At 43.1% G+C, this 25,206-nt stretch overlaps 1 protein-coding gene and 2 long non-coding RNA genes across 4 annotated transcripts in view; 2 read left to right on the plus strand and 1 right to left on the minus strand.

The window, feature by feature from the left end:
• Positions 1-1,714: 1,714 nt before the first annotated feature.
• LOC125744421 (uncharacterized) lies at positions 1,715-6,836 on the plus strand. 2 transcript variants are annotated; one of them, XR_007398370.1, is made up of 3 exons: positions 1,715-2,414; positions 2,676-5,322; positions 5,746-6,836. It is a non-coding gene; the product is annotated as an uncharacterized LOC125744421 (long non-coding RNA). The 2 variants fall into 2 exon arrangements; XR_007398369.1 differs by having other exon boundaries at positions 1,715-5,322.
• Positions 6,837-15,441: 8,605 nt separating this feature from the next.
• Positions 15,442-18,028, minus strand: LOC125744422 (uncharacterized). Its single transcript, XR_007398371.1, has 3 exons — positions 17,885-18,028; positions 15,605-15,684; positions 15,442-15,515 (listed from the first exon to the last, which is right to left on the minus strand). It is a non-coding gene; the product is annotated as an uncharacterized LOC125744422 (long non-coding RNA).
• Positions 16,733-25,206, plus strand: part of LOC125744416 (uncharacterized) — a 35,817-nt gene continuing 27,343 nt past the window's right edge. Inside the window, exons 1-3 of the mRNA XM_049016187.1 lie at positions 16,733-17,341; positions 18,003-18,069; positions 23,762-24,174. Coding sequence (XP_048872144.1) covers positions 17,229-17,341; positions 18,003-18,069; positions 23,762-24,174 — 593 coding nt within the window. The 5' untranslated portion in view covers positions 16,733-17,228. The remainder of the gene's footprint in view (positions 17,342-18,002; positions 18,070-23,761; positions 24,175-25,206) is intronic.

Below are 25,206 nucleotides of genomic sequence, written 5' to 3' on the forward strand. Positions count from 1 at the left end.
TGACGAAGATGATCGTTTTGCTGCATTCATTCATAGGCCAACGCATAGTGCGCTTAAAAACACATAGAAACGATGCAAATTCATGAATTCACAGGGAAATTTGAAACAGAATCAAATCATTGTTAAACGTTGGGCGCGAATATTGTCCCTAAGATTATACATACTGTCTAATGCACACACCGACATATTTTGGAGTCTTCGCAGTTTGTTCAAAAATGCCGCTGATTTCATTTTGAATGAGCCGAATTGCATGCTTGATGAACGCGAGAAATCAGTCAGCCGATTTGAAGTGTGCGCTGTGGTTGCAAACGCTGCGCGCTTCGCCGTAAACGATTCACTAGCATTTTAAATATTCAAATCCTCACACGATCCTCAATATGTTCATTTCCATTTCCCATAAAGGCCAGCGACATCTTTGAAGAATTCTGAAAAGGTATTTTATAATTATCGCATTTGCATCCTTCAAATATTTTTTTCTTCTTTTCAAAAATAATTTTCAAATTTACCAAAAGATATTACCAGATATCACCGTTTTGTTCTTTTATGCTTTGACAATGCGCGTTGTAATTGTAACGCGTATCTTTAAGGCATTCATATAAATTTAGGTTTATTTGTATTTCTGAGCTGTATTAATATCTGTCGAATATAGGCTTATATGCTCTGTTACTGTAGAAAATTAGACAAATGGGAGAAGTAAAAATGCAAAGTAAAAACAACACAATAGTCAACAATGACCTATTAGATCTAATTATATTCAACAACAGTTGGATTAACAATTAATTACAATCAAGTTATTATACTGCAACAAAACAACTCCAATTGTAATTATTGTTAAAGAAAACGGGAGTGCGCATGCTTATGGAACAATAAAAAATGATAATAAAATTGTTTTAATTACTGTCTCACCGGCGAATTGCTAAAATTCAGCACATGTTTCATTGTTAAATATATTTTTGACGATTTTTGGTATTCATAATAACACGCGTATTATTTACTATACTACAAATGATCATATTTGGCATTGCGTTTTTAATCCTGATTTATGTACATTCACAGTAAGGTTATTAAAGGTGCAAATTTATTAGTCATAACCTGTAGACTACCGAAAAATCTCATTGCAGAACTTTGACGGGAGGTAATATTTTTATGATATTTGGGTATATATTATTTATTGTATGGCGTCTGTAAAACGGTTTAGGCTACATTCTTTGAGAATTCCTTTGAGAATAATGCAGTTGAAGACAGTTGTCGCATTTTTTACATTGTGAATTGAGTTTCGGGTGTACACACGAAGATGATATTGCTTCAATATTCCGCTTTCAGTTTAAGAGAAATATCGATGTCGTTAACGAGATGCAAATATATTGCTTCAAATTACATTTCTTTGTTTTGTGCTTCAGCTTGATACAACACTGGCAGATACACAAATTTAGTAGTCTGTTGTTAGTCAAAGCTGCATGTTGTACGCGGAAGTTTGCCGTTTTCTCCCGTGTATAATACCTATAATAATGAACGATGGATTTGTCTGCAGAGACGAACGTCGCCCTACATCAGCGGTCCCTCGTAATATTTTTCCCATGTGTAAAAAAAACCCCGTTAAGTTCGAAAATATCTTAAACTGTGTTGGTTTAATTTCTTGTACTAATTTACGTCTTGGATCAAAATTTGTTAATCCTTCGATGGAGTAGTTTGAATGTAAAATGTTAAAATAACCCCCAAAACACCTCACTTTTTGTACCTTGATCAACAAGCATTTCTGCTTGTGTTTTATGGCAGCTAAAATATACAATATATTAAATAATTTTGCTGTTTTTAGTATAATACCCATTCCTATTCCATTTTAGTATAATCCATTCCTAAGAATAGTACATATAAAATATTAAAAAGTACGCATCCCGGATACCGACAAGATAAATTATCTGGCTTTCTGCCAATAAGTAGAGGCAGTATCAATCTGATCCTGTGTAGCTCACAGGTCCGACTCTTTGATGTGCTGGACCGGGAGAGCGCTCAAGGGCGCGATCCTTTCGCCAGGATGTCAGTTGCGATACCTGCCCCCCTGTCGTCGGGCGTCATCTCTCCACACCGAATTGCACGTTCACGGTCAACTGAGCGACGGATTATATAGTGTCGGCGAGCGCAGAGCGCGCTGTTCCCCTGAATGCACCAGGCGGTGTATTAGCATGCATATTCACACTGAATTAGCGGGGCGTCAGGAGAGATCCGGGGATCACCGTGTTAAGTGGAACAAGGGATCAGCGAGGATTTCCGATCAGAATCACTGTTACTGCGCGGAACAAATCCACGATGGTGTGTCGACCTGTCATTGAAACCGGCACATCGATCCTGCGAATATCAGAAGGAAAGGTCTGGACACTTGATATCCATTTACATGTTTGTTATAATGTGGTAACGTAAGTATAAATAACCGTCTGTGTTTAAGAAGGGAGGATAATTGATTGTTACAATTTGTACGACTTATATAGGCCTATTGGTAGTGTCGTATTCTTATTTGGAAGGCTTTAAATCTCCAAATAGTCTGGAGAAATCTTTAACTTTACACACATGGCTCATAAAGTATTTGATATGTATAATTGCCCCCGAGAAAATATCACCGTGCGCTGCTGAACGACTGCCTTTTTTAGGTGTAATCAGTTCATTTATTTTCGTTTCAGCGCTGGCCGCGATATGCAGGCTATCGCTTTCTACGCGCCTGTCACCGTTGATGGATTAATGCAGAGAAACCACGATATGGAAAACGCTGCTGCCGACTCCCGCTCTTCTCTCGCCAAAGCCAGTGGTTTCCTAACCCAGCCCACACCTTTCACATCTCGCTAAAAATTATTATTTTTTTGTTAATTTAAGTCTATAGATTCTTTCGAACGGCCATCGCAAACGCGAGCTATGGAGAGGAGCCGCAAAACCTGAGAACACTGTACTTCGGGAGGCGTCGTTTCTTTTACAGTCCAGAGTTTGTTTTATGGTCAGGCTGTGCGCCATTTATCCTCCAACCGTAAACGTGGCAGCCGGAGAACGTCATTTCAAGTGCTCAGGATTAATCGTGAAGGAAAATGAGCAATAACAAATTTAAAAAATCATAAAAGCGTAAATTTTCTAATACTTATGTAAGACAATTCCCTTTAACATTTTTTTACGTATAATTAATCAAATTTAATATATACTAATACGATTTTTTCCGTTGAATTCATCTTATGAAATAACTGTGATTTTATATTATTATCACATTTCAATGACACTGTAATAGTGTTTTCCTTAAGTTGTGATTGTGTGTGTTGGTGTGTGAGGATCTAAATGGAAGCATGTACCAGTGGGCATCTTAATCCTCAGGTGCTGCCACCCATCCACGCATCCATCCATCCACCCATCCATCCACACACCTTCTATCCACCTATCTTTGTTGGAGTTGCAGGTGGCCTGGAACCTATCCCAGGCAAAGCAGGGCACGAGGCTGGGGTCACCCAGGCTGGGATGCCAGTCCATGACAGGGCACATACACCAACACACACAATCACACTCTAGGGGCAATTTAGAGATGCCAATTTGCCTATAGCACCAGGAGGAAACCCACGCAACACAATGAGAACATCCATACTCCCCGAACAGAGCGCTGCAGCGGAAATGAAATCCCCACACCTGCAGGAGTGAAGCAGCAGTGCTGCCCACCGATCCACTTCCAGTGCTCCCAGTTTGCGGAATATGTGTGCCAGTGAGGCTTTCATTCTTCGGGGCATGCTCTTTCCACCTGGGATGTCTTGGCGTGGGTTATACCTTCTTCCCCTCACCTTCTTCTACTTGACGTGCGTATAGTGTTCCCAGGAATCAGAGTCAACGTGGGCAACAGCAGCAATTATCTTAAGCAAATATCTCCATCCATGCTTCAGTTCATTCACCGTGATCTTACATACACACACACCCGTCAATCGCTGAAATGCATGGTTGTTTCACTTCATCCAAAGGTGTCCTTTCATAAATTAAAAATAATACACTATCCAAGAGACACAAGTGTCACTTGCATCCACATGAGATACACTCAAACATAAGAGTGCATCAACAGTTAGAATAAAACCATAAGCATGTTCTGAAGGGCTGTGGCCCTGAGCGATGAACCAAATTGTATTTCATTCAAAATATTTTGGCTGCTGTGCAATAAAACGAGTTTCCTCCAGTCTGGCAGAAACAAATGAAAACACATACGTGACCAGCAGAGAAACACCTCAGATCAATCAAAAGCGATTCTTCAATTCGGTAAAATAAAACAAAAACAAAAATATACGATGTGTCACGGGGGGAGATGATTAATGATATGGCAAATTAGTTTTAATACCTAAATTAACATCTGGGGCTCAGGCTTCTCCCATCAGCATGCTATTTCCTGTTATGCTTATATTGTATTGATTTTGCAGTGCAAACAGACCATGTGACTCAACTTAAATAATTACAAGTTAACCAACTGCAGTTACTCTAAGAAACTGAGACACCAGGCAAGCTTTGTTCTGTAAAAGGTGAGCATGTTAGCGGGGAGTATTATTCAGGTGAGGCAGCAGTTTGTGTTACTCAATGTTGTTGAGAATGGTGCTGTACTGATTTAGTCCAAATTCTATTTAAAATGACCATCACTAGGACGGAACTACAGTTGCATCAGATCCACATCACTAACTCATGCTTTAGTTGTTCTTTTTTTAAGGGATGATACTTGGTGCCAGCATTCAAGTCTCTGCATCACTGGGTGGAATTTACACATTCTCTCCTTATTGTTTCCTCTGGATTCTCTGGGTTTTCCCAGTCCAAAAATATGTTAACCTGCTTTGAAGCTGCCAGGGAGAATGGTGAGTGTGCCTTGCGTGGCTTCTGGGATGGGCTCCAGACCATGCATGGACCAAGCAGGTGGGTGATATTTGTGTCCTGCATTCTGGTTAATTGGCTGAGTACTGTCTGCCCAATATCCCACTTTATTTAAGAAACCAAAATTAAATTGACAGCATATTCATTGAGATCATCAACTTAATGATCTCCCAAACCCATCTCTTAAATCATAAGGTAGGAGATGCTACAATTTTTATGGTGCGTTGCTCTCTTGCACTTCGCTTTGTGTTGCTTTGCTTCTAGACAACAGAAGCCAGGAATCACTTCAGCACCTCTGAAGCAGTATATGTAAAAGGTCTACAGACCCCCCCTCCCCAGTCAGAAACATTCTTCAGGATTTATAAAATAAATACTGGATGCCCATTGCTCCATGATACATCGCCAAGACTTCCAGAGCCCAGGAGAGGAACATCTCTGAGGGTCATGTGGCCTGGATAGGTAAGTGAACCGAAGTAATTGATTTTGACAAAGTAATCTAAGCAAAACAACGTAATTGGACTTAGTAGAATTTGTCAAATCAGCTAAGTGGTCGTGGAAGCATTTTGAATTAGCTCCTGTCCATCTTATCGCTTATGACAGAAGAACCTGGGCAGGGCAGGGAAGAGTGTATATTGCACAGCACTATATTCTATTCTGTCTGATTTCCAGTTGCTTCTACTGTCATATGGAATAGTTTAGTCAGTTGTTTCCTCCTACTTTGAGAACAGAGCTCCTTAAACGTTTCCATATTTTAGCAAAAGTATATCAGGTGTGTAAAATATCCTTAATGGCAATTAGAGACACACATTTAGTTATACACTTTGTTATAGTTATTGTAACTTTGTTTAGACTGACTTGATTCCTTTTCAATCCACCTTGAAGGTTCTCTGGAAGAAAAGAACTGGGTTTTTGCCCTTCAGGCTGAAGAGCGGCAGCGATGTGTCACTCACAAGGGCTGTTTGGCCATGTGAGTCAGGGACAAGCATGCGTGCAGTTAAATGAGGAGGATGGGAGAGCGTCACAAGGATGGGGGTTAGGGGAGGAGCCACGCAATGACGACGCGGATAACATCAACTCACACATGCCCGCATCTGTGGACTCTCTGCAGTTTTCAGTTTCATTTTTCAGGTTTTTAATTTTTTTTAACCCCTACGGAACTGAATGCCCCTTATTTTTTTAACCAGGACTCTTTTAAGATTCTTTTTTTCTTTTAAATGCCTCTTTCTCTTGTTTCCTTCGTACATGTGGCATTTTTCAGTGGCACATTATTACACGGAGGCCTGGGGACCGCCGTTCGCCCATGAAAGATTTCCCAGAGGAGGGTGGTCAAAGAACAGACGAATCGGGGGCTGGGGTCACGAGGCGGGGGATTCAGCATGCGCTCACAGCCCGCCCAACAACACAGTAATGATGCACGTAAGGAAAGGAAGGGTGGGGGGACTTCACTTCAAAAGTGAAGAAGGGACGTAGCAACACAACACCGTATGTGTTCTCAGTAACAGTCATTTTTAAAAGGTGCATGAAATGGATGCAAGTCGAACTGGTTCATACAAATTCATGACCTTCATGGCCTGGGCCGAGTGGTATGACAGTAACACTAGTTTTTCAATCTGTTTAAGCCACCCGGCCGCGGTAAAGCGAAGTTCTTGGCCTGACTAGTTCCTCACGCTGAGTCAACATGCGAATCACACTTTGCAGAACACTCCAGTCCCTCTTGTTCTTTTTAATTAGTTTAACTTTAACAAACACTCAGGTGCTGGTTATTTCTGTTTGTTCAGTGTATCTCTGTTATCGCTCTGGGCATTTCGAAGAACAGGAGATGCACTGAGCCGCAGCAATTCATGGAGAGTCTCTTCCCATAGGTGAATGTGTACAACTGTCAGTCTGGGTATAATACACCTATGTAAATTACATAAATCACACACATTACTGATGTGAGGGATTCACAATTATTAAAAATAGTCAAAAAAATATTTCATACAGTTAATTTCCTGTTACTCCGAAATGGGCCCATTTTTACATAGACATTACATTTACATAAAGATTACATCTACATAGACAATACATTTACATAGAGATTACATAAACATTATTTAATATAAGTTTAACTAAACTAAATGTTAACAGACCTTCAGCTTTAACCCAAAAGAAGTCTAAATAAAATAGAAATATATTATATATTGTATATTGGTATCTATCATGATTTTAGTTAGGGTGAGTATTGTGAAAATAGGACAGTTAATAAACACATATATTAACCGCAAAGTTTAACATTTTATTCTGTATTCTATATAGTGTTCAAGGGACATTTGTGTATTTAGAATGATATTAAGTTGGGATTCAAGACACTGAGATGATTCTTCCAGAAAGCAGCATTTTCAGAAAGTGTCTCATTTTAACAACACTCACCCTAAATATTTAACAGAATTTCCAGCTATAGTAAAGCAAAGTAAAGCACACTTTCCCTGGTATACAGACAATTCCACATTGGTTGGAACCAGGTGCATCACATCACTCATACCACTAAATTAATGTTAAATTAAGCAAAAGCTTAAAAAAATATATCTTTGTCTTGGTGCTGTGTCCACATCAGTGTTGTGATCCATCTGCAGTCCATCTATTTTCCATATGCTTTGCTAGTACAGGGCCATGGAAGCACCTTATACTACTAAAAAATGAACTTTAATGCATTTCATCTAGGTGTATAATGTTAATATGACTGATGCGAATAATAGCATGTGCAAAACACCTAACATCAATAAACAACACAACTTTAGATAACGTTTTCCAACATTCAACGACAATTACTGCTATTTTATAAAAGTTAATAATGAAAAAATATTTGCGAAGGTAATTAACTGGCGCGTTCATTCGTTTTTCCATGATACACATCCAGCTGCGTCTCGCAGAAAAGGTAATCCAACCGGATTTAAAAATAACAACAAAAATGAAACTGCTCTCAGTTAAAGAACGTGTTGTTTCCTTAAATAAATAAAACCGTAGCTTAAGACATATGAGCGCACATGCACCGAAACGCATAGAAACACACTGAAACACAAACATCAATCCCCAGGGCACCACTATTAAATCCTTTTTTCTTAAAAAAAAAAAAAGTCCTAAAGCTTGGAAACCGTGCAGCTGCAGTGTCGGCGTTAAGTAGAGACTCGTGTATAAAAGAACCCCCATCGCAAATAAAAGAACGAAAAAAACTAATCTGTTCGGTAAACTCGAGTTATTGGGGAACGGTAATCAGTTTTCTGTCACTGAATGGATCAATATACCACTGCACTGCAAATACATTTTACACAACAATTACTCCAGAATATAAATGAACTTTTGTCCCATTTTGTACTATGTTCCTTGGCAGGTTATCTTGCTTTGATACTTTCCTCGCATAGCATGGATTCCGTTGACTGCATTAATCAGATCTAGACTATTAATACATATTGAAATAGGCCTATGAAAATGACGAAATACGTTAGTTTCAGGCGATGCTGGGTCAGGCGTTTACGCTCTGCTGAGAGATTACATTTCCTTTGTTGTCTTTATCTAATCTATTGACAATGCCTATGCGCACCTGTATGGCAGTTCACAGAGAGGGCAAATGACCATGGCAGAATTTCACCTGTTGCCCATTCATTCGTCTTTTCCCCTAGCAGGGACATTTCATCTAAAATTTAGTCCCTTAACCAACGCCGCGGCAGTAATAGAGAGCCATTTTCGTTGGAGAACAGTAGCGCTGGAAGTAAAAGGACGATGAAGGTGTTTCAACATCCCATCTTGCCTGTTTCGACAAAGAAACATAATTATTCTATCTCGCAATGGCTCAGAAGCGACATTATGATTATTTCTCTCATGCTACCGATGATACAAAATAACTCCAGTAAAGTCTATTGGTTACTAGGACTTTCGGCACTCTGAGCCCAAAACATCTTCCATATAACAGCCTATACTGTTAATCATTTTCTCTTTCCAGTGCTATCGTATTATGTAGTGGGTTTATAATGTTCTGAGGCTGAATTGCTGATTCTTAACCCCCCGAGGTTAAACACACGCAGCAGGTTGGAAATAAATCTTGAAAATGTCTTCATTTATATCGCATAATGTTAATCCTGTTCCTCTTAGGGTTTTCAACTCGTGGGAAGAGACTCGGGGTAAACACGCTGTAACGGGCTCTGCATTGACTTGTTTGCTTTGCCCAAGGAGGCCTTGGGAGAAACGAATCGTTGTAAGAGTGCATTTTCCATTTTGCTTTTACAGAAAAAGTATTAATGGAGATTATCAGCACCGCATGGTAACATATATCTATAGATACTGCATAGCCTACTTTAACTGCAGATCAGTCGTTAATTCGTAATGCACAAATCTGACATTCACAGAGCAAGTTAGATTTTAATAAGCAAGTTTTGACTGTAGCGTTGTCATAATTAATTACTACACTTTTTCATAGTTTCAGATAATGAAAACTGGACATTTGAAAACGTTGATACTGTTATTAAATATTAAATTGTTAACGTAACATGTCAAATTAAATGTCTTCCCTTTGACGGTATGTAGTGTGGCTAATGAGCAATTATATTTAAAGTATTTATATATCTATATTGTTGACATAGCCTATTGCAAATTAATATATAATTCATGACAAACTGCTGCTTATTTTCGTATATCACAAATACGACATTCAACACACAATTTTGTTCGAATTGATTTATGAAAAAGTCGGATTTTCTGTAGTGCCATTGAAAATAATAAATTTTTCCGTTAAAAAAAGTCTGAATACATGAAAATGAAAAAAAAATGGACAGATTCGTTATTTGATGATAAGTTTGTTTTTAACAGCGATTTCCATCATCTCGTTTTAATTTAAATATATGCCTATATTTCCCAAGGTTATATGAAATAGATTCAAGTGTTGTGCGTGCGACTGTACTAATATATGGTTTCATGGTTTTGAAAAAAATGGTCAAAAATTTGATATCTCTAAACATTAAACATTGATAAATAAAAACCACAGGCTAATCTCCCAATGTTTTCATTGGCAACCATTTTGTAGGCATATACAGGCCAATTTATATTCGGCATCGGATTTAATAAAATTTGCCTTTATTTTAATAGGTTAAAATTTCTATTTTAGACAATTGTTTTAATTTAGTTTAGATCTACAAGATGTAAGGTCATATTCCTCTGACCATAATAGGGCCTATTAATGCAGTAACATTGGCGATGCGCTAGCGGCTATTCTCCCGTCCCCTACCCTTCGAGCTCAGCGTTCCATTTTTGCAGTCTTTGATTAACGCTTTACTGCCCTCTACTGGACCCAAACCATCGTAGCTAACAAATGTTCGAGCCATACGGTTCTTCGAATTATTATTATTTTTTATTTTGTATGAATAACTGAAAATGATTAACATCTTATCAGCACTACAGTCAAATGCTTACAGTGAATTTGATCATCCAGGATAATTTTCAGCTCTTTTCTTCGAAGATAAACTTCCTACCCGAGATTACATTTCTGTTAGTAAGGCGTTGTCGATTGTATTAATCAGAAAGGCACAGACCAGAAATTCAACCATGCACCCATCTTCTAAGCACTAATCCTGGTAATGATCTTGGGGAGGTGGGCTTGGAGCACTCGATACGAGGCTGGGGTGCACCATGGATGTGATGACAATCAATTCACCTGAATGAAACAGACACTGCAAATATTTTGTTGGATGGATGGTCTTTTTGAAGAGATTTTTTAAAATGCACTTACAGGAAATAATCATTGCCAATTATAAAATAATAATAAAAAACGTCTCATACAGGATTTCATGGACAACGGTCAAAATTCATTTTTTTCAGGCACGGTGTTGTCCTCATTCTTTACAAATTCATAAAATCGTGGCACACACCTCCAGCAGGGGTGAGAAGCAAGCATAACACGCGCCAGCAAAGTGGTTAATGGCAGGCAAATTTACTGCCCCTATTAATCCTAATGGCTCCCTAATGGAACATGTCCTTAACTTCGAGCCAAATGGCTGTTTGCAAGGTCATGTGGTGTTTCGTCTGAAGCGTTCAGAAATGCCATTTCAATGAGCTATAAGTAGCTGGATCAAACAGCGAGAGGCGCGTGTTTGACACCGGCAGCCAAAGATCCATGACATTTTTAGCTTTCCCGACACCTTAAATCTTTCTTCGCTGATGATGAGCTGGTGCATCTTAAGATCGTGCCAGAAAGACTTATGCTTTCCAAGTGCGGACCGTAACGCCAAAAACTTACAAGACCCGTATCACGTGACTTGGTCGAGCACCGTGGTGTGGGGGAGGCCTACTGGTCAATCCCAGTCTTCGTCCAGCCCATTCCCGTACTTTCTTTCCCCCCGGGGTGGAAATGCTGAACACGGAGTTGGGATCTGACTTGTCACTGGTCTCCTAGACTAAATCTTACTTCACAGGGCACCTTCTGTGAATCCCGTCCCGCCCAATGTAAAGCTGTCTGCCACATACAATGAGGCCAACATATGGAATATATTTAGCGCGCTCTTAGTCCTATGTAACTCCTGGACACGGTCTTTCAGAGACCCCTTCGCCTGACCCGCACCAACCATAAATCAGAGTCCTCTGTTTAATTAGCCCTAATTAGAACCGCGTAAGGGAAAGTCTTTCACAAATTAGTGGATTTCAAGAAGTGCTGCATAGCTACAAGGCTTGGCTTAGAGCGTCCTTCCGAAGGACTCGGGCGGCGAAAAACGCTGAATAAATTGTTCCACTTTTTTAAGCCCAAAATTAGAAGCAAAAAAAGCAGGAAAAGGGAAAAATCCAGAACCCTGGAGCTGAGGACTGTTTTCATTACCCGTGCCACACGCACACTCACATGCTGATTGCTTGAGTAAAACAGCATCGCATTGTCACCGCAGTATTATTTAACAAGTGCTCCTTTCTCCCCCAAAAGCAGACATATTACTTTTGATGAAATGCAGACCTGAGGATCAATACTCCACGGGACGGAAGATTTGCTCTGGAAAATGTAGTTCTCCATCTATAATATTCTACCCCCTGTTTTATCCCCGAGCCTCGGGTCTCTGAGGACTAATACTTCTTACTCAGTAAGGTGGCCCCAAGATCCTTCTCTACCGCTGATGGCAGACATATGGTTTCCGGCCACTACAGATGGCACTGCGGGCTAAAGTTACATTCGTTTTATGCAAACCCGCACCGACATCTACCCACAAAAGAATTAAACCTGTCTTTCCGTTATATTACTCGACGTGAATATGCGCTGGCGAAGGCCTTAGATTACACGGAATGTGTAGAGATGGATAAGAGGGCAAACAGAATTATTGTAAGTGCACCCCATAATTGAGACTTCCTTGATAAAGGCATGGAAGGAGTCAGTCTCCCTTGCAATCCTCTATCGGCACACTATTAGACTAATCTTTATTATTACAAGCATTTCCCCCAGGAGACACTCAACTTACCGCTAATTATGCGTCTGCTGAGGTTTTGCGCTGACCTGTAGCAAAATGAGTGGCCAAATGATTCCAGCCCAGCACCAGTCATTCCCTTCCTTATCGCCCTGCGGTAGGCCTATACTTTAAAAATACACTAGCCCTACTTATTTTTATTCCACTGACGGTTGTATTATTCTATCTACACCGAAATCAGATATTAATTTAAAATGGCAAAAAAACAACAGGTCGCAGACACTGTCGCGCAATTCGTGCTTGCTCTTGCACAAAAAGTTACAATAAGCTGTAGTTTCACCTTGCCGAAACATTTTAGTAGGACTGGAATAGTTAAGGGGAGATCGCCGACGTTTAATGTACGCTGTTAGTGGGGCTTGGTGCTGGGGAGCATCGGCTCATTATTCTGCGTCGCGTTTCTCACCTGCAGGCATCATGTGCAGATATGAAAACAGATTTGATGGTCTGTGCAGAAATAGACAGGCCCCCCCAACAGGTAAAAACAAGAACAGGCCTGTAGCCCACAAGACCCAACACTCACCCCGTTCAGACGTTTGCTTAGCGGTTCCTCTAACTGAGGTCCGCAGAACACTGCAGCTTCTCACCGCGACGAGAATAATTCGGGCAATTAAGACTTATTAAGTTTAAAACAAACAGATAATTAAATTACAGGAGATCTGTTTCCTTTATGCCCCTTTAAGTGGAGGGAGGTAGCTGTCGGCCTTGTTTTCTGGCTCCTATATTAATAAACGTGGATCCAATTAAACCTTCGTTTCTTCCAAGTTTACATGGTTTTTGTTTAGTTTCAACACGCATGTTCTTTCACAAGATGTCTGGAAAAAATTATTTTGCTAATCATCATTTCAGTACCATGTTATTAAACGAACCATTCACACGCACACGTTCCACGTATGGATTAAACTTCGTTTTAAACAATCAGCCAAAGGTTCAGTCGGTAAAGCGCTTATTCTTTATTAATTGGCTGTATGAACCGTTTAGCGAGTCCTATTTGTTAATGACATATATAGCTGTTTAAATGTATACTTATTTCTTAATTTGGTTTACCGGGCTTTTGGCTGAAGTATTATAAGTAAAATGTTGAGAAATATTACCGCCTTACAAAAATGCCCCCACTCGGCAAGTTCAGGAGACACACCGTCTCTCATATTAAATTTAATAACAATATTTTAGTCCATATCGAGAGATCTTGTTTTTAAATTATTTTTCATCAGTGGATGTTAACATTGGCGCATTACGTCTCACAATTTAACTTGAACAAAAATTCACGCATTTTAGTAATATTCATCTACTTTAATGAAATGCTACAAATAGCCTACTTTAAAAACAGTAGCTGCTCAACATATACGTTTTTCACATAATAGGTCTAACAAAAAGTAAAAATAAGAATTTATTTCATTGAATTAAATATTTTCATTAAATCAGCAGAAAAAAAGAAATGCGTCACATGCCAACAATGGAGTTATAGCTTTATTAGGTAAATACTGCCCACAAAAATGTATGATTTATTTGTAAATAATAAAGAGTGCGGGCATAGGTGAGTTGCTTGCTAAACGTAAACACGGGACAGATTAGTAAACAAGAAACCGCGAATTAGGAAAAAGAGAAAGGGAAGTGAGACCCCTAGTGGCCGATACAATCTTCAATCGTGTAGCGGTTTCAACACTACTGCTAGCACCTTCTACTCGTTGTTCTACATTTTAAAGTGTTCTACGAGATTAACTTGATATCCATCCATCCATCCATCCATCCAGCACTGTGCGTCGTGCCGCCCCCATTAACGTAACTTATAAATAAAATCATACTTTACATGATGCTGCGCAATTTTCTATTATATTCATTTGTACAATTTTCTTTAAAAGACACAGCTGATACAAATTAAGAAAAGAACATTTTAACTTGCTGAAATGCACCTGCAATATTTTTCGTGACCTGCAGCCTGTAACGTTTAGTAGAGCTGACATGTAGGTCAGTGCCGTGTTAGAGCCTAATCAGGTCTAACTAATTATGCCTTAGTGTGAGATGAAAACCAGGTTGTGAAAAGCTTAGAGGGCAGGGTTGTTCGCAGAAAATGTCTCATACTTCCCACTGAGTCATACTCAGGCTATTAGGTTTAGCTTCACACTTAAGGTTGCTGGTGTATGTTCTATTTTGAAATATATAGGCCTAGTTGCGTCATTTTTTTTCTTTGTAAGTGTAAATATCAATCAATCTTCCATAACCATTTATCCAGCACATTGGGGGGGAGGGGGGCTGACAATATTGTTATTATTATCAATCCATCTTCCAGCCACTTACCCCGTACAGGGATGTAGGGGGTGAGACGTGCGGATGGAGTGAAACTTGGCAGCATAGGGTACAAAGCAGGGGTACACCCTGTATGGGATGCCAGTCCATCACAGGGCACAGAGCAGGGGTACACCTTGTATGGGATGCCAGTCTATCACAGGGTACAGGGTAGGGACACCCTGTATGGGATGCCAGTCCATCACAGGGTACAGGGTAGGGACAGCCTGTATGGGATGCCAGTCCATCACAGGGTACAGGGTAGGGCAGGGGCGCCGCTAAGGGGGGGAAAGTTGGGACAATTCTAAGGGCCCACGCCCTTTAGGGGCCCCCAGAGATCTGAATGGGTGTGGTAGGGGGGCCCAACCTCATATTTTGTCATAGGGCCCAAAATTGCTAGCGGCGCCCCTGGGGTAGGGACACCCTGTATGGGATGCCAGTCCATCACAGGGCACAGGGCAGGGGACATCTTGTATGGGATGCCAGTCTATCACAGGGCACAGGGCAGGGGTACACCCTGTATGGGGTGTCAGGACATCACAGGGCACAGGGCAGGGGACACCTTGTATGGGATGCCAGTCTATCACAGGGCACAGGGCAGGGGTACACCCTGTATGGGGTGTCAGGACATCACAGGGCACAGGGCAGGGGACATCTTGTATGGGATGCCAGTCTATCATGAAGCACATAAAAACACATAGATCCATGACGGGAACTTTACAGATGTAGCCTAGCTGCATGTTTCTGGACTACGACACTCAGATTGTAGGTGTGATCCAACCCCCCAACCTGGAGACACAAGGACACTGTGCCAGATCTATTTTTATTCCTGTTATCACATGGTCATGATCTCTGGCAAATGACTTACCATGAATTGAGTTCACTCCCATAACATGACGTGACCTAGTGAAACGAAGGGAAAACGTTAAGTTCGGTTGATTGCTGAGCAAGCGAAGTAATTCTGAGTATGTGCAGCAGGGGGCGCCACTCACCAATATATGTTATGTAAAGGTGGAGAATCATTTATCCGCTAGAAGATATTTTTGCCCACCATCTGTCTCCGCAGTTCAATCTGTTTGTATGAAGGACTGGCTGAGTAAGAGTAGTTAAAAAATTTTCTGGACAACTTCCGATTTTCCGATTAATTACCCAGAAACTCACATTTCCGTCATCTGATTTCGTTGTGTTGCATGGAGATTTGTCCTAGAATGATCTCCATTTCATTGCACAGTGCATTGTAGAGGCAATATCACAAGAATGAACATGCTACAGCTTGAACAATATCCATAATGTACATCCGATTATAGATTAAATGCGACTTATTTTAGTAGTTTTTTTTTATTGCATTGCACATTCAGTTGTGTTTTGAACGTTTTTTGGTATTGTTTAGTAAGCTACAGAATAAAAAAAATTATTAATGCCATGCATGTGCGGTAAGATGCAAGTTTATGAAACTAACCGGCTACGCGTATATTACTCCTAACTGAAACACTGCCAGTAAACTATTCATCTCATTACCAAAAACGATATGGTCATTGTCACATCATCATGTGGTCAAGATGGACACGAGTACAATAAGGAAAAATAAGATGTTTTTATGCTGTCACGGCAAGATAATTAATAGTAATAATAATACAGCTTCAATCAATTTCCTGAACGTTAAATATAGATATTTTATTACATCAGTGTAAATAACATGTTATGTTTGTTTCTTCTTAGTTATAAATGGAAACACTGTAGGCAAAACGGATACCGGGTTCATTAAAAAGAAATCCCACTAGAAATGTGGGCATTTCGTAGAAGGTCTTAATAACTGCTGTCAAGTTGCGGTGGTTAACGGTGAACTCGGGAAAGCTGAGCTGGCGGATATTAAGGAGACCAGCCGTGCTTCCGTGGCGACATTATAGTTGCACTTCTCTGGGACACAGTCCAGCGTAAGGAAATGTGTACGACCACTGAAACGCAATATCCCCCTATCCCCGTGCGCCAAAGCACGCCGTCTACTAGTGCTTTAACTATGTTATCTGATACGCACCAATGCCCCGGGGGGTGACGGGATTGTTCTTATAAGGTTATTAACAGTTTTGTTGAGTTCTAGTGAGACTCGGCGTTCCACAGTCAAGGGAGTAAGGTTATGTGACTGATCAAAGTGCAACCGCAACAAAACACGGAAAATACGCGGCCATGGCGACCTGCTTGACACGCTTTGGTGTGTAAAAAATCAATTAAATGGCGCCTAGGCAGGTCGATCATGTTTTCCACACTTTGCTTTAAGTATTAAATATATTATAAACAAACGTTGATCTGATCGGCTGTCGAACTAAAAAAAAAACGTACAGATACAATACAGAGATTTAAACGTGCTATGGAGTTTGACACAGATTAGTCAGCCCAGGCAACAAACTCCTCCTCTTCCCTAAATGTAGCCCACTACCGTTGAAGTAGCTGGGAATGTCCGGAGTGGGAACGCACAACCATACCCTGAAGATTAAATATGAAGTAACTGACAGTGCGCCAAGTAAATCACTCTCTAAGTTATAGCTTACACTCGAGACTGGAAACCTCGGTCCAGATGTGAGGCATTATTTTATTTCGTTGATTTTTAAAAGTGCCAGTATGTCAAGCATGAAAAGGCAGAGTTCGTGGCAGGAAGACATCGCTAGAAACTTTTCCAGGTTGTTTTTAAGGAGCAAATCGCAGAGCGAGGAAAAATGCAGCAGCCTGAGCAGGTAAGACGGGGAATCACAAAACCGGATAACCGATCCTGTCCCAATACAAGGTTTTAATTGACGGATCATTGTCCCTGCGTGTGGAGGCAACTGCTGTTATTTGTCATGAGTGTAACACTTGGCTACTGAATGGTCACTGTAGCCTACGGACAGATTTAGTAACGCAGTGCAACAGGCTTTAAATCCCAGCTTCTTCTATTCGTATCGTTATTGAATATAGTTTCACTGTTGTCTTCTGGCAAAACTGCTACAACTTTAATATATTCAGGATTGCACCAAATGCTTTATATTTTATTTTGTTTAGTAGTAATGGGGACATTTTGTCCTAACTTTACAACATAACGAGACGCCTTAAAAATAAATCAGTGTTTCATATTACATTTAGTTGTTAGTTATATTAAGTGTTCAAAGGAAACGATTAATTCGCACAAGGACGTTCATACTTTTAGTCAGTTATGATTAATATAAAATCTAGCGCCTAAAGGAACCGTGAAGTCACACCCAGCTCGGGTCCACAGGACATGATCAAGTTGAAGCTCGTACCTCATGGGATCAGACCTGATACTGAACTGGACGGGTCGTGGGTGATGATGTTCACAATAAGCATGCCGCCAGGCTTTTCTGATCAGCGTTTTTGCGCTGCCTGTCCGCTTGATTTCAGCTCAAATGTCCCGGAAGATGATCGAGAAGAGGGACAGAACCTGGAGTCCGCCCTTGACTTACCAAAGGTACGTGCACCGTCCCTCAGCAAAGGGATTTTTCGCCAATAGGCCTGGAAGTGAATCGTATTTTGTTTGCTGACGGTGAAGAGGAAATGGTTTGTAGTTAAGTTTGTGTTTGGCTTGTTTATCCATCCCCGAGTCCGATCTGTAACATTCAGTAAACATTGATTTGGCGCACATGTTCAGCTGGGATTTTTTTTTAAAATAAAGCAACACACATTTAACGTGGGTGCGTGATTGTTGTTGAATTCGAATATATATATCTTACTTAAGCTGTGACTCGGAGCTGTTTTTGCAGGTCTGCCCTGCGGGTGTATGACTATATATGTAGGACCTATGTGTGTGTGTGTTTGTGGATTTGTGTATCTGTGAGTCACTTTCAGGGTTGCTAACTTAGGTCAGCGGGCTGGTGTGAGATTTCAATTTGTATGTAACCGTTTTATTACCTTGTAAAAAGTCTGTAGGGTTTACAAACTAACCCAACGCTTTTGGTGTAGCTAATTTTAGGTTTATAATGGAATAATACAGATTCGCCGTAAGATTTCTTGCGTGAGAGTCTGAAAGAGTGAGCGTAAAGCCAGGTGCGTGACAGTTGGCATTTTAACCTACGTAATTGTACCGTCAACCCGACCGTTTTGGGCTCTGTCATAGTCTGTATTTTATGCAGACAACAGGAGGGCCTGGAAAGTGTTCGAGGACTGTGTCTTGGAATCCGGTAATGTCACAACACGCAGTTGCTTACAGAAAAACACTTTGGAGGATGGGTTTATGATTACCTTGAGTTTTCTCCTGTGCCATGATGCTGGGGAGGTGTGTCTGCCTTCACCCCCTGGCCCTGTACAGGCTGCTGAGTACTATCTTCTGGCCTAATTACTTCTTAGACATCCCAGTGGCGATGTGCAATGGATAGATCAGTGGTTATAGATGTCAAATCCCAAAAAGTGCAGCCCTCAGAAGGGGGGTGCCTGCAGTCGGAAGGTCACTGGTTCAAATCCCACAGTCAGTGGAGTAATTTTGCCATTCAGCTATTCAGCAAGGCCCCCCCCCACCCCCCACCATTGCTCAGGGACTGTCTGACCCTGCTTTCTGCTAAATATATAACATTTAAAAAATATAGCTAAATGTGATACAAGTGCTCTTGTATCTTTGTCTAGCCTTTTGGGCTGAAAATGCCTGCTAATAGGCAGAGGCAGATGTGATTCACACTAGGATACAAAATGCTTGAATTCCTGAGGTCAGGAAAACGGGTCCCGACTGGCTCCATCGTCCCTCTTCCGAATCAGCAGCGCTCTCGCAGCCGTTATACAAACAGAATTGCAGCATGTTTGAGTGGAGCTGATTTATGGTTTGTTTATGGTACTTTGACATTGACAGTAGTAATATTGGATCTGTTTTTGCGGGTTAAGTGCCTTGCTTAAGGGCCCCAACCTGGAACTGACTTTGCTGACCCTGGGATTTGAACTCAAAATCTTCTGAACACAGACACAGCATCCTAACCCAGAGAGCCACAAACCACATATTGCTGTATTAAAGTGTTTTTTGTTTGCCCCCTCCCCCAATTTTCAGCCCTGTTAAGCCTTTTCAGCACCATCTCCACACCCCCGCTCCCCCCCCTCCGCTGCCAGTATGTACCAGGAAGCAGAGGGCGTTTGGTGCATGCTCCACCAATTCACATGCTGCCAGGCAGCCAGCTTTCTTGCCCCACTTGGCGGCGGGGGGGAGGGGGGGTGTGACCAACAGCGGGGGGGTGGAGCGCTCTGGTGTGCATACAGTGGCCCACTCCGGTTCTGCTTGCCCCCGAATGGCCAGACAAGCGTCGGGACATTGATGGATTAGAGCGGATTAGACCTGAGGATGGGGGGGGGGGGGGGGGTTGCTGAGAGCAACGATAAGCGCCCAGCTGAGTGAGACTGTGTCACTACATGCACACCGGTCTGTGAATGGCTTTACCGGACGCTCCGGCTTTCGGGTGTGGGAATCTGGATGAGATGGGGCCTTCTGCGAGCTTTTGGGAGGGTCGGGCCCATCGAGGGCGTTAATGGGGGCCAGCGGCGATGCCTTTGGCTGGGAGAGACTCCGCTAGACAAACACGCTAATCTTCAGTCTGTGCAGGGAGGCGGTGAGACGTGACCTTACGCGAGACTTGGGATGTTCGCTCATTGTTTCCAGGGTTTTTAGACTAACGCCATAGTATCGGGCGATCGGTTATCTTGGCGGGTCCCTGTGACATAAAGGGAGCTGGAAACACAAAGCATTTTATGAGGTAAGAGCCACATAGAAGCACTGAGTGTCCTTTGCAGAGTGAAGAGAAACAAGGTCTGCAATCCTCAAGCATGTTACTGCGTCGCTGCACTGTCACTTTATCCCTGACTGCACTCGTTTACTGGGCGATATGAATTACATCACTGGTTTTTTTTTGTGGTTTTGTTCCGTCCCTTAGTTTCCTGTCTGGCCTGTTTAGTCCGACAGCTCCTTCTCTGCGTTTGTTCGCTCTTATAGCAGAAGGGTTCAGTTCAGCATGCGAGGTGGAGGAAGTATTGCTTTCAAACTGGGAATATGATATAAAATATTATATGTGAACCACTGGCTTAGAGCAGCTAACATTGACTGAATTGCTTTGGGCTGAAGTTGTACTAAGGGAAACTTTAGCGAGAAGCAAAATACTCTCCAGAAGACCAGACTGTACACACACCTCAGTGAGGCAAACTGAGGCACACCTTTCGTTATACATAACAAAATGTGTGGTTTTCCTTATTCCATATTTTACCTGGAGAATAAAATAAAATATGTCAATTGTCACTGTATTTGTACAGCAAAACTCTGTGTTCTTTCCCGCTAATGCTACATGTTATATAATAAATAATGATATAGCATAAAGCACTATAGCATAAAGTGATATTCTTTTAGGGGGCGGCATGGTGGTGCAGTGGTTAGCACTGTTGCCTCACACCTCTGCGACCCGGGTTTGAGTCTCCGTCTGAGTCACATGTGTGTGGAGTTAGCATGTTCTCCCCATGTCGTCGTGGGGTTTCCTCCGGGTACTCCGGTTTCCTCCCACAGTCAAAAAACATGCTGAGGCTAATTGGAGTTGCTAAATTGCCTGTAGGTGTGCATGTGTGAGTGAATGGTGTGTGAGTGTGACCTGCGATGGGCTGGCCCCCCCATCCTGGGTTGTTCCCTGCCTCGTGCCCAGTGCTTTAAGTGCTTTTTAAGTGGTTTGGAAAATGGATGGATGGATGGATATTCTTTTAGCGGCATTAAACGCCTCTGTGTGGATTTTGTTTTAAAGTAGCAACAGCCATGTGGTTAAAACTTGTTCAGGGATGTGGACTAAGATTCACTTTTATGGGTCGGAAAGGTCCTGGTCGGTCCAGGCCGGGTTCTAAAAATTGAATGGGTCAATGGTGACAGAACTTTGGAGATCCAATAATGCGTACTGTCGTCTGGGGTAAAAGAAACATGGGATGGGGGGGGGGGTGCTGGTCAAGGCTATTGGTGGTGATGGACTGGAGGGGGCGCTACACTGGGCTTCCCATTGATTATTCAGCCGACGCTGTTTCCAGGGTGCTGATGTCAGACACCGACACGTACAGCCCCCCCCCACCGCTCCTCGAACATGCCTCACGCATGCAAGCAGTGAGGTGTCACACTGGATCCATTTGCATGGTTTATCCCAGTTTTCCAGCATTTGAAGTGAAAACTCTTCCTCGACTCCTGTAGAATGGCTTCTTTAAGTATAAAAAATCACAAACCGGAGTAGGGGTAGTTATGGGGTGTTTTTGTGTTTTTTTTTTTTTTGGTGGAGGGCATAGAATGGCCATAATTTATGCAAGGGGCCAGTCTCAGCATTAGCAAATTATGTGCTTTGAATCGGTGAGTGACAGGGGATGGGGCAATCTGGGCCAATCAACTTTCAGCTGTGGACAGAGTCCCTGTAGCCCCGCCCCTAGGCAACAGTCATGGTGGGTAATCATGGCTGGTTTTGATCATGTTTAGTTAGGATCCTTTTCTTGAGGTGGTTTCTGCCGCTCTCTTCTCTCAGCCCTGGAGGTTGGAGGCAACAGTGACACCCAATGACCCGCAGTGCGACGCTGTGGCGTAATCATGACCCTTGTGTGCCCTAACGTGATACTCTTCTTATTACACCACATGACAAAGCGCATTTACTGCGATTGCATTTAAGAGAGAAAGGTTTAATGTAATAGGAGAAACAGCTTAAGGTATGAAGATGAGATGGTTCCTGAGCTGCTTCTTACCTTTCTGTGTTCTTCACGTACACGTCTGAACACTCGATGGATTCTGTGGATCTCCTAAGCCCAGCCAAAGGCTGTATCCAGCTGGGTGGCACCCAGCCCCCCGGTCCTGTAACTTTACTCTGTGTCTCACCACATACCCGCTTAAACGGCTTGCTAAAACCTGCCTTCTCTCTTGCTGCTTCCGTCCGATGCCGTCGGGTCCACACTCGGATGTGCGATCTCTGAATATTTGAATGGAAACGTCTCCACTTTTGAAGCTGTGGTGTCCGTTGGCTTTTCCACATGAACACTGCTTCTAGGATTTGACTGTGATACTGTCAGCTGTAAATCTGTGCAGATGTGGATTAGAATAGAAAATAGTACTCAAAGCAGCGAAGAGTAATTCGAAAAAAATGTATATGCCGGACCTGTAATGCAAAATGTTGGACCTGTAATGCATTTGTTTTCTACATATTTATGCTACTGAAAGGTGATGTGAAGATCACAGTGGTGCTGGTTTCTGTATATAACTGTGTCAGATCCTGGATGGGTGGATGGATACTTACTTACATACTTCAGTTACTTACTTAATCCCACAGGAAATTTAACCATCTAGTAGCTTACATGTGTAAAAAAACCCACAATCCAATAGGAAATGAACAAAGAATAATAAGACTGACAAAACTGACAATAGTAATAATAATTAAGGATAATAATAATAATAATAATAATAACGATGAAAGGTAAGGTACTAAGAATACTAATCACTAAAGAGTGACTATTTAGTGGTGGAGTATACATTACGTAAAGGACCCGGAGGTTGTTGGATTGTCCTGTCATGACTGGAGATGCATGGCAGGTTGTTATGGCTGCAGTCAAATGCCAGGACTGTGATGTCGGCCTGGTTCTGTGGCGTAACAGTAACGAGCTCTATGGTAAGTACACAGATGTGGATGTGACACAGTGTGAGAACCGTAAGCCTGCCTGGATGCTGGTGAAAAGCTGTCCTGTCTACAAGCTCTGCCAGGGTGGGGCTGAGAAGAGGAGAGAGGAGAGAGCAGCCCGCTCACTGCTGCAGGAGGGAAAGAGTTAACGGTGATGCAGGCAGGGCTGGGGGAGGGGGAGGGGGAGGGGGACGCGGCTGCTCTGCCTCCGAGGCACATTTGCATCAGGGAGCGGCAGCTTTTGCCATAGGAGAGCTGGGCAGAGGCAGAGTTTACCGCCCCTCACGGCTCACTTTCCCTCCCCTCGCTCTGCCTCTGTTTTACGAATATCTTCGTCTCTCTCTCTTCTGCCGTTTTGAGCGTCCCGGTGCGGTGGCAGGAAAGTTAACCAGCATCTCTTTCTCTCTCTCTCTCTTTCTTTCTTTCGCTCTTTCTCTCTCTCCTACCCTTCTTCTCTCTCTGGCTCTCTGTTCCCCCCTTTTGCCGTGTCCCTCCTGGGGGTGTTTGTCTTCCTTTCAGCCGATCCGTGGCTCTGGAGGGGAGAGCGAGGACAGCGTGCCGGCTGATGCGGAAGCCCCCCCCTCGCAGCCCGCCTCCGGCCTGCCTGCCCCCCGCCCCCCGGCGCCGGCCACGCCCACAGCTTCATTAGATGCTTTCTTCAGGAAGCTGGGGAGCCTCTTCCAGTCACCCGGCAAGACAGAGGAGCGACCCGCAGACGCGGGGCAGCAGCGGCAGGAGTGGGAGGCGCCGGAGCCGGAGCCCAGCCCCGCGGGAATGACATGGGCGGTGAAGAGGAGCCCAGAGCAGCGTGACCCTGACGGAGGAGCACGGCGAGAACCAGGGGCGCGGCACACGTGTCAGGAGGTGGAGGAGAGGACGGAGCCTCCTCGCGAGGAGCGCAGACAACCTGACCTCCAGGAGCGCCGGTGCTTGTAAGTACGCGTTCCTGCCTCGTCCTCCTCTCCGTAGCGGGTAAATCCATGTGTCGGCGGTACTGACCTGAGAGCGGATATGTTCCCCTGCCCGATTGTCGCTTCTCCTCCCGCTTCACATACTTTGACAATTTTTTTTGCACGCGGATGGGCATTTGATGGGGGGGGGGTTAAAAACTTTAAGTACTAGGTCTGTGGACCTGTCACTGATGCAGAGCTGTAGTTCAAATGGGGAGGGGACCAACTTCAAATGGGGGTGGGGGGGGAGGCTAACCTCGCAGACAGTTAGAATCCGGGTTGCGAGTCGGGTCAGGGCGAGGTGTGAGTGGCGCAATTTTGCATAAACAGACCCCTGCCCCCCTTGTAGGGAAATGACCCCATTTTTCTGGGGTCTTTAATGTGCTCTCTGCTAGGTTCCCTCGTCACCTTCAGGTTAACAGCTGGAATGTTCCAGTGTCACCAGCCGAACAGGCATGCTGATGGACTAGGGGGGTAACATCCTCTTTATGATGTGGGGTGCCCTTTTTAATTACGGCTGGCTTGAAAATGCGTCAGCTGGACTCGGCCCACAGAGGGGCTTCTCTTGAGGGCGGCTGTGGGACCCTGCACTCCGCGGACCCTATTTTTGTCGTCGCAGCTGCAGGAATGCACCGTTTGCTGAGTCTGGGGTTTGTGTGTTACGCCGGATGGCTCCAGACCTGAAAAGATAAAGCACACATTGCCGCTGTCCCACCGCCCTGCCCCCCCCCCTCCTTGGGGAGGTCCTAAAGGGCGGCACCGTGGTGATCATTCACCATGAGCTTGTCAGTGTTACCCCCCACCCCTCGATTGCTCCCAAATCCTGGAGCAGTGTGCCACAGATGTGTGTCCCGGTCCTGTTACTGGGATTGCTGGGTTAGATTGTAAGGGCACAGCATTAATTTGACGCCAGGAATAGTTGCTGTTATCCCACTGTGGACCAGGACCCCCCAGTGCCAGTTAACTTTCTGTGCCCCACCAAGATCTTGGTTGTCTTTTTGTATCCGTCTGGTT

The sequence above is a fragment of the Brienomyrus brachyistius genome, chromosome 6 (assembly GCF_023856365.1).
Source record: "Brienomyrus brachyistius isolate T26 chromosome 6, BBRACH_0.4, whole genome shotgun sequence".
Taxonomy (NCBI): Eukaryota; Metazoa; Chordata; class Actinopteri; order Osteoglossiformes; family Mormyridae; genus Brienomyrus; species Brienomyrus brachyistius.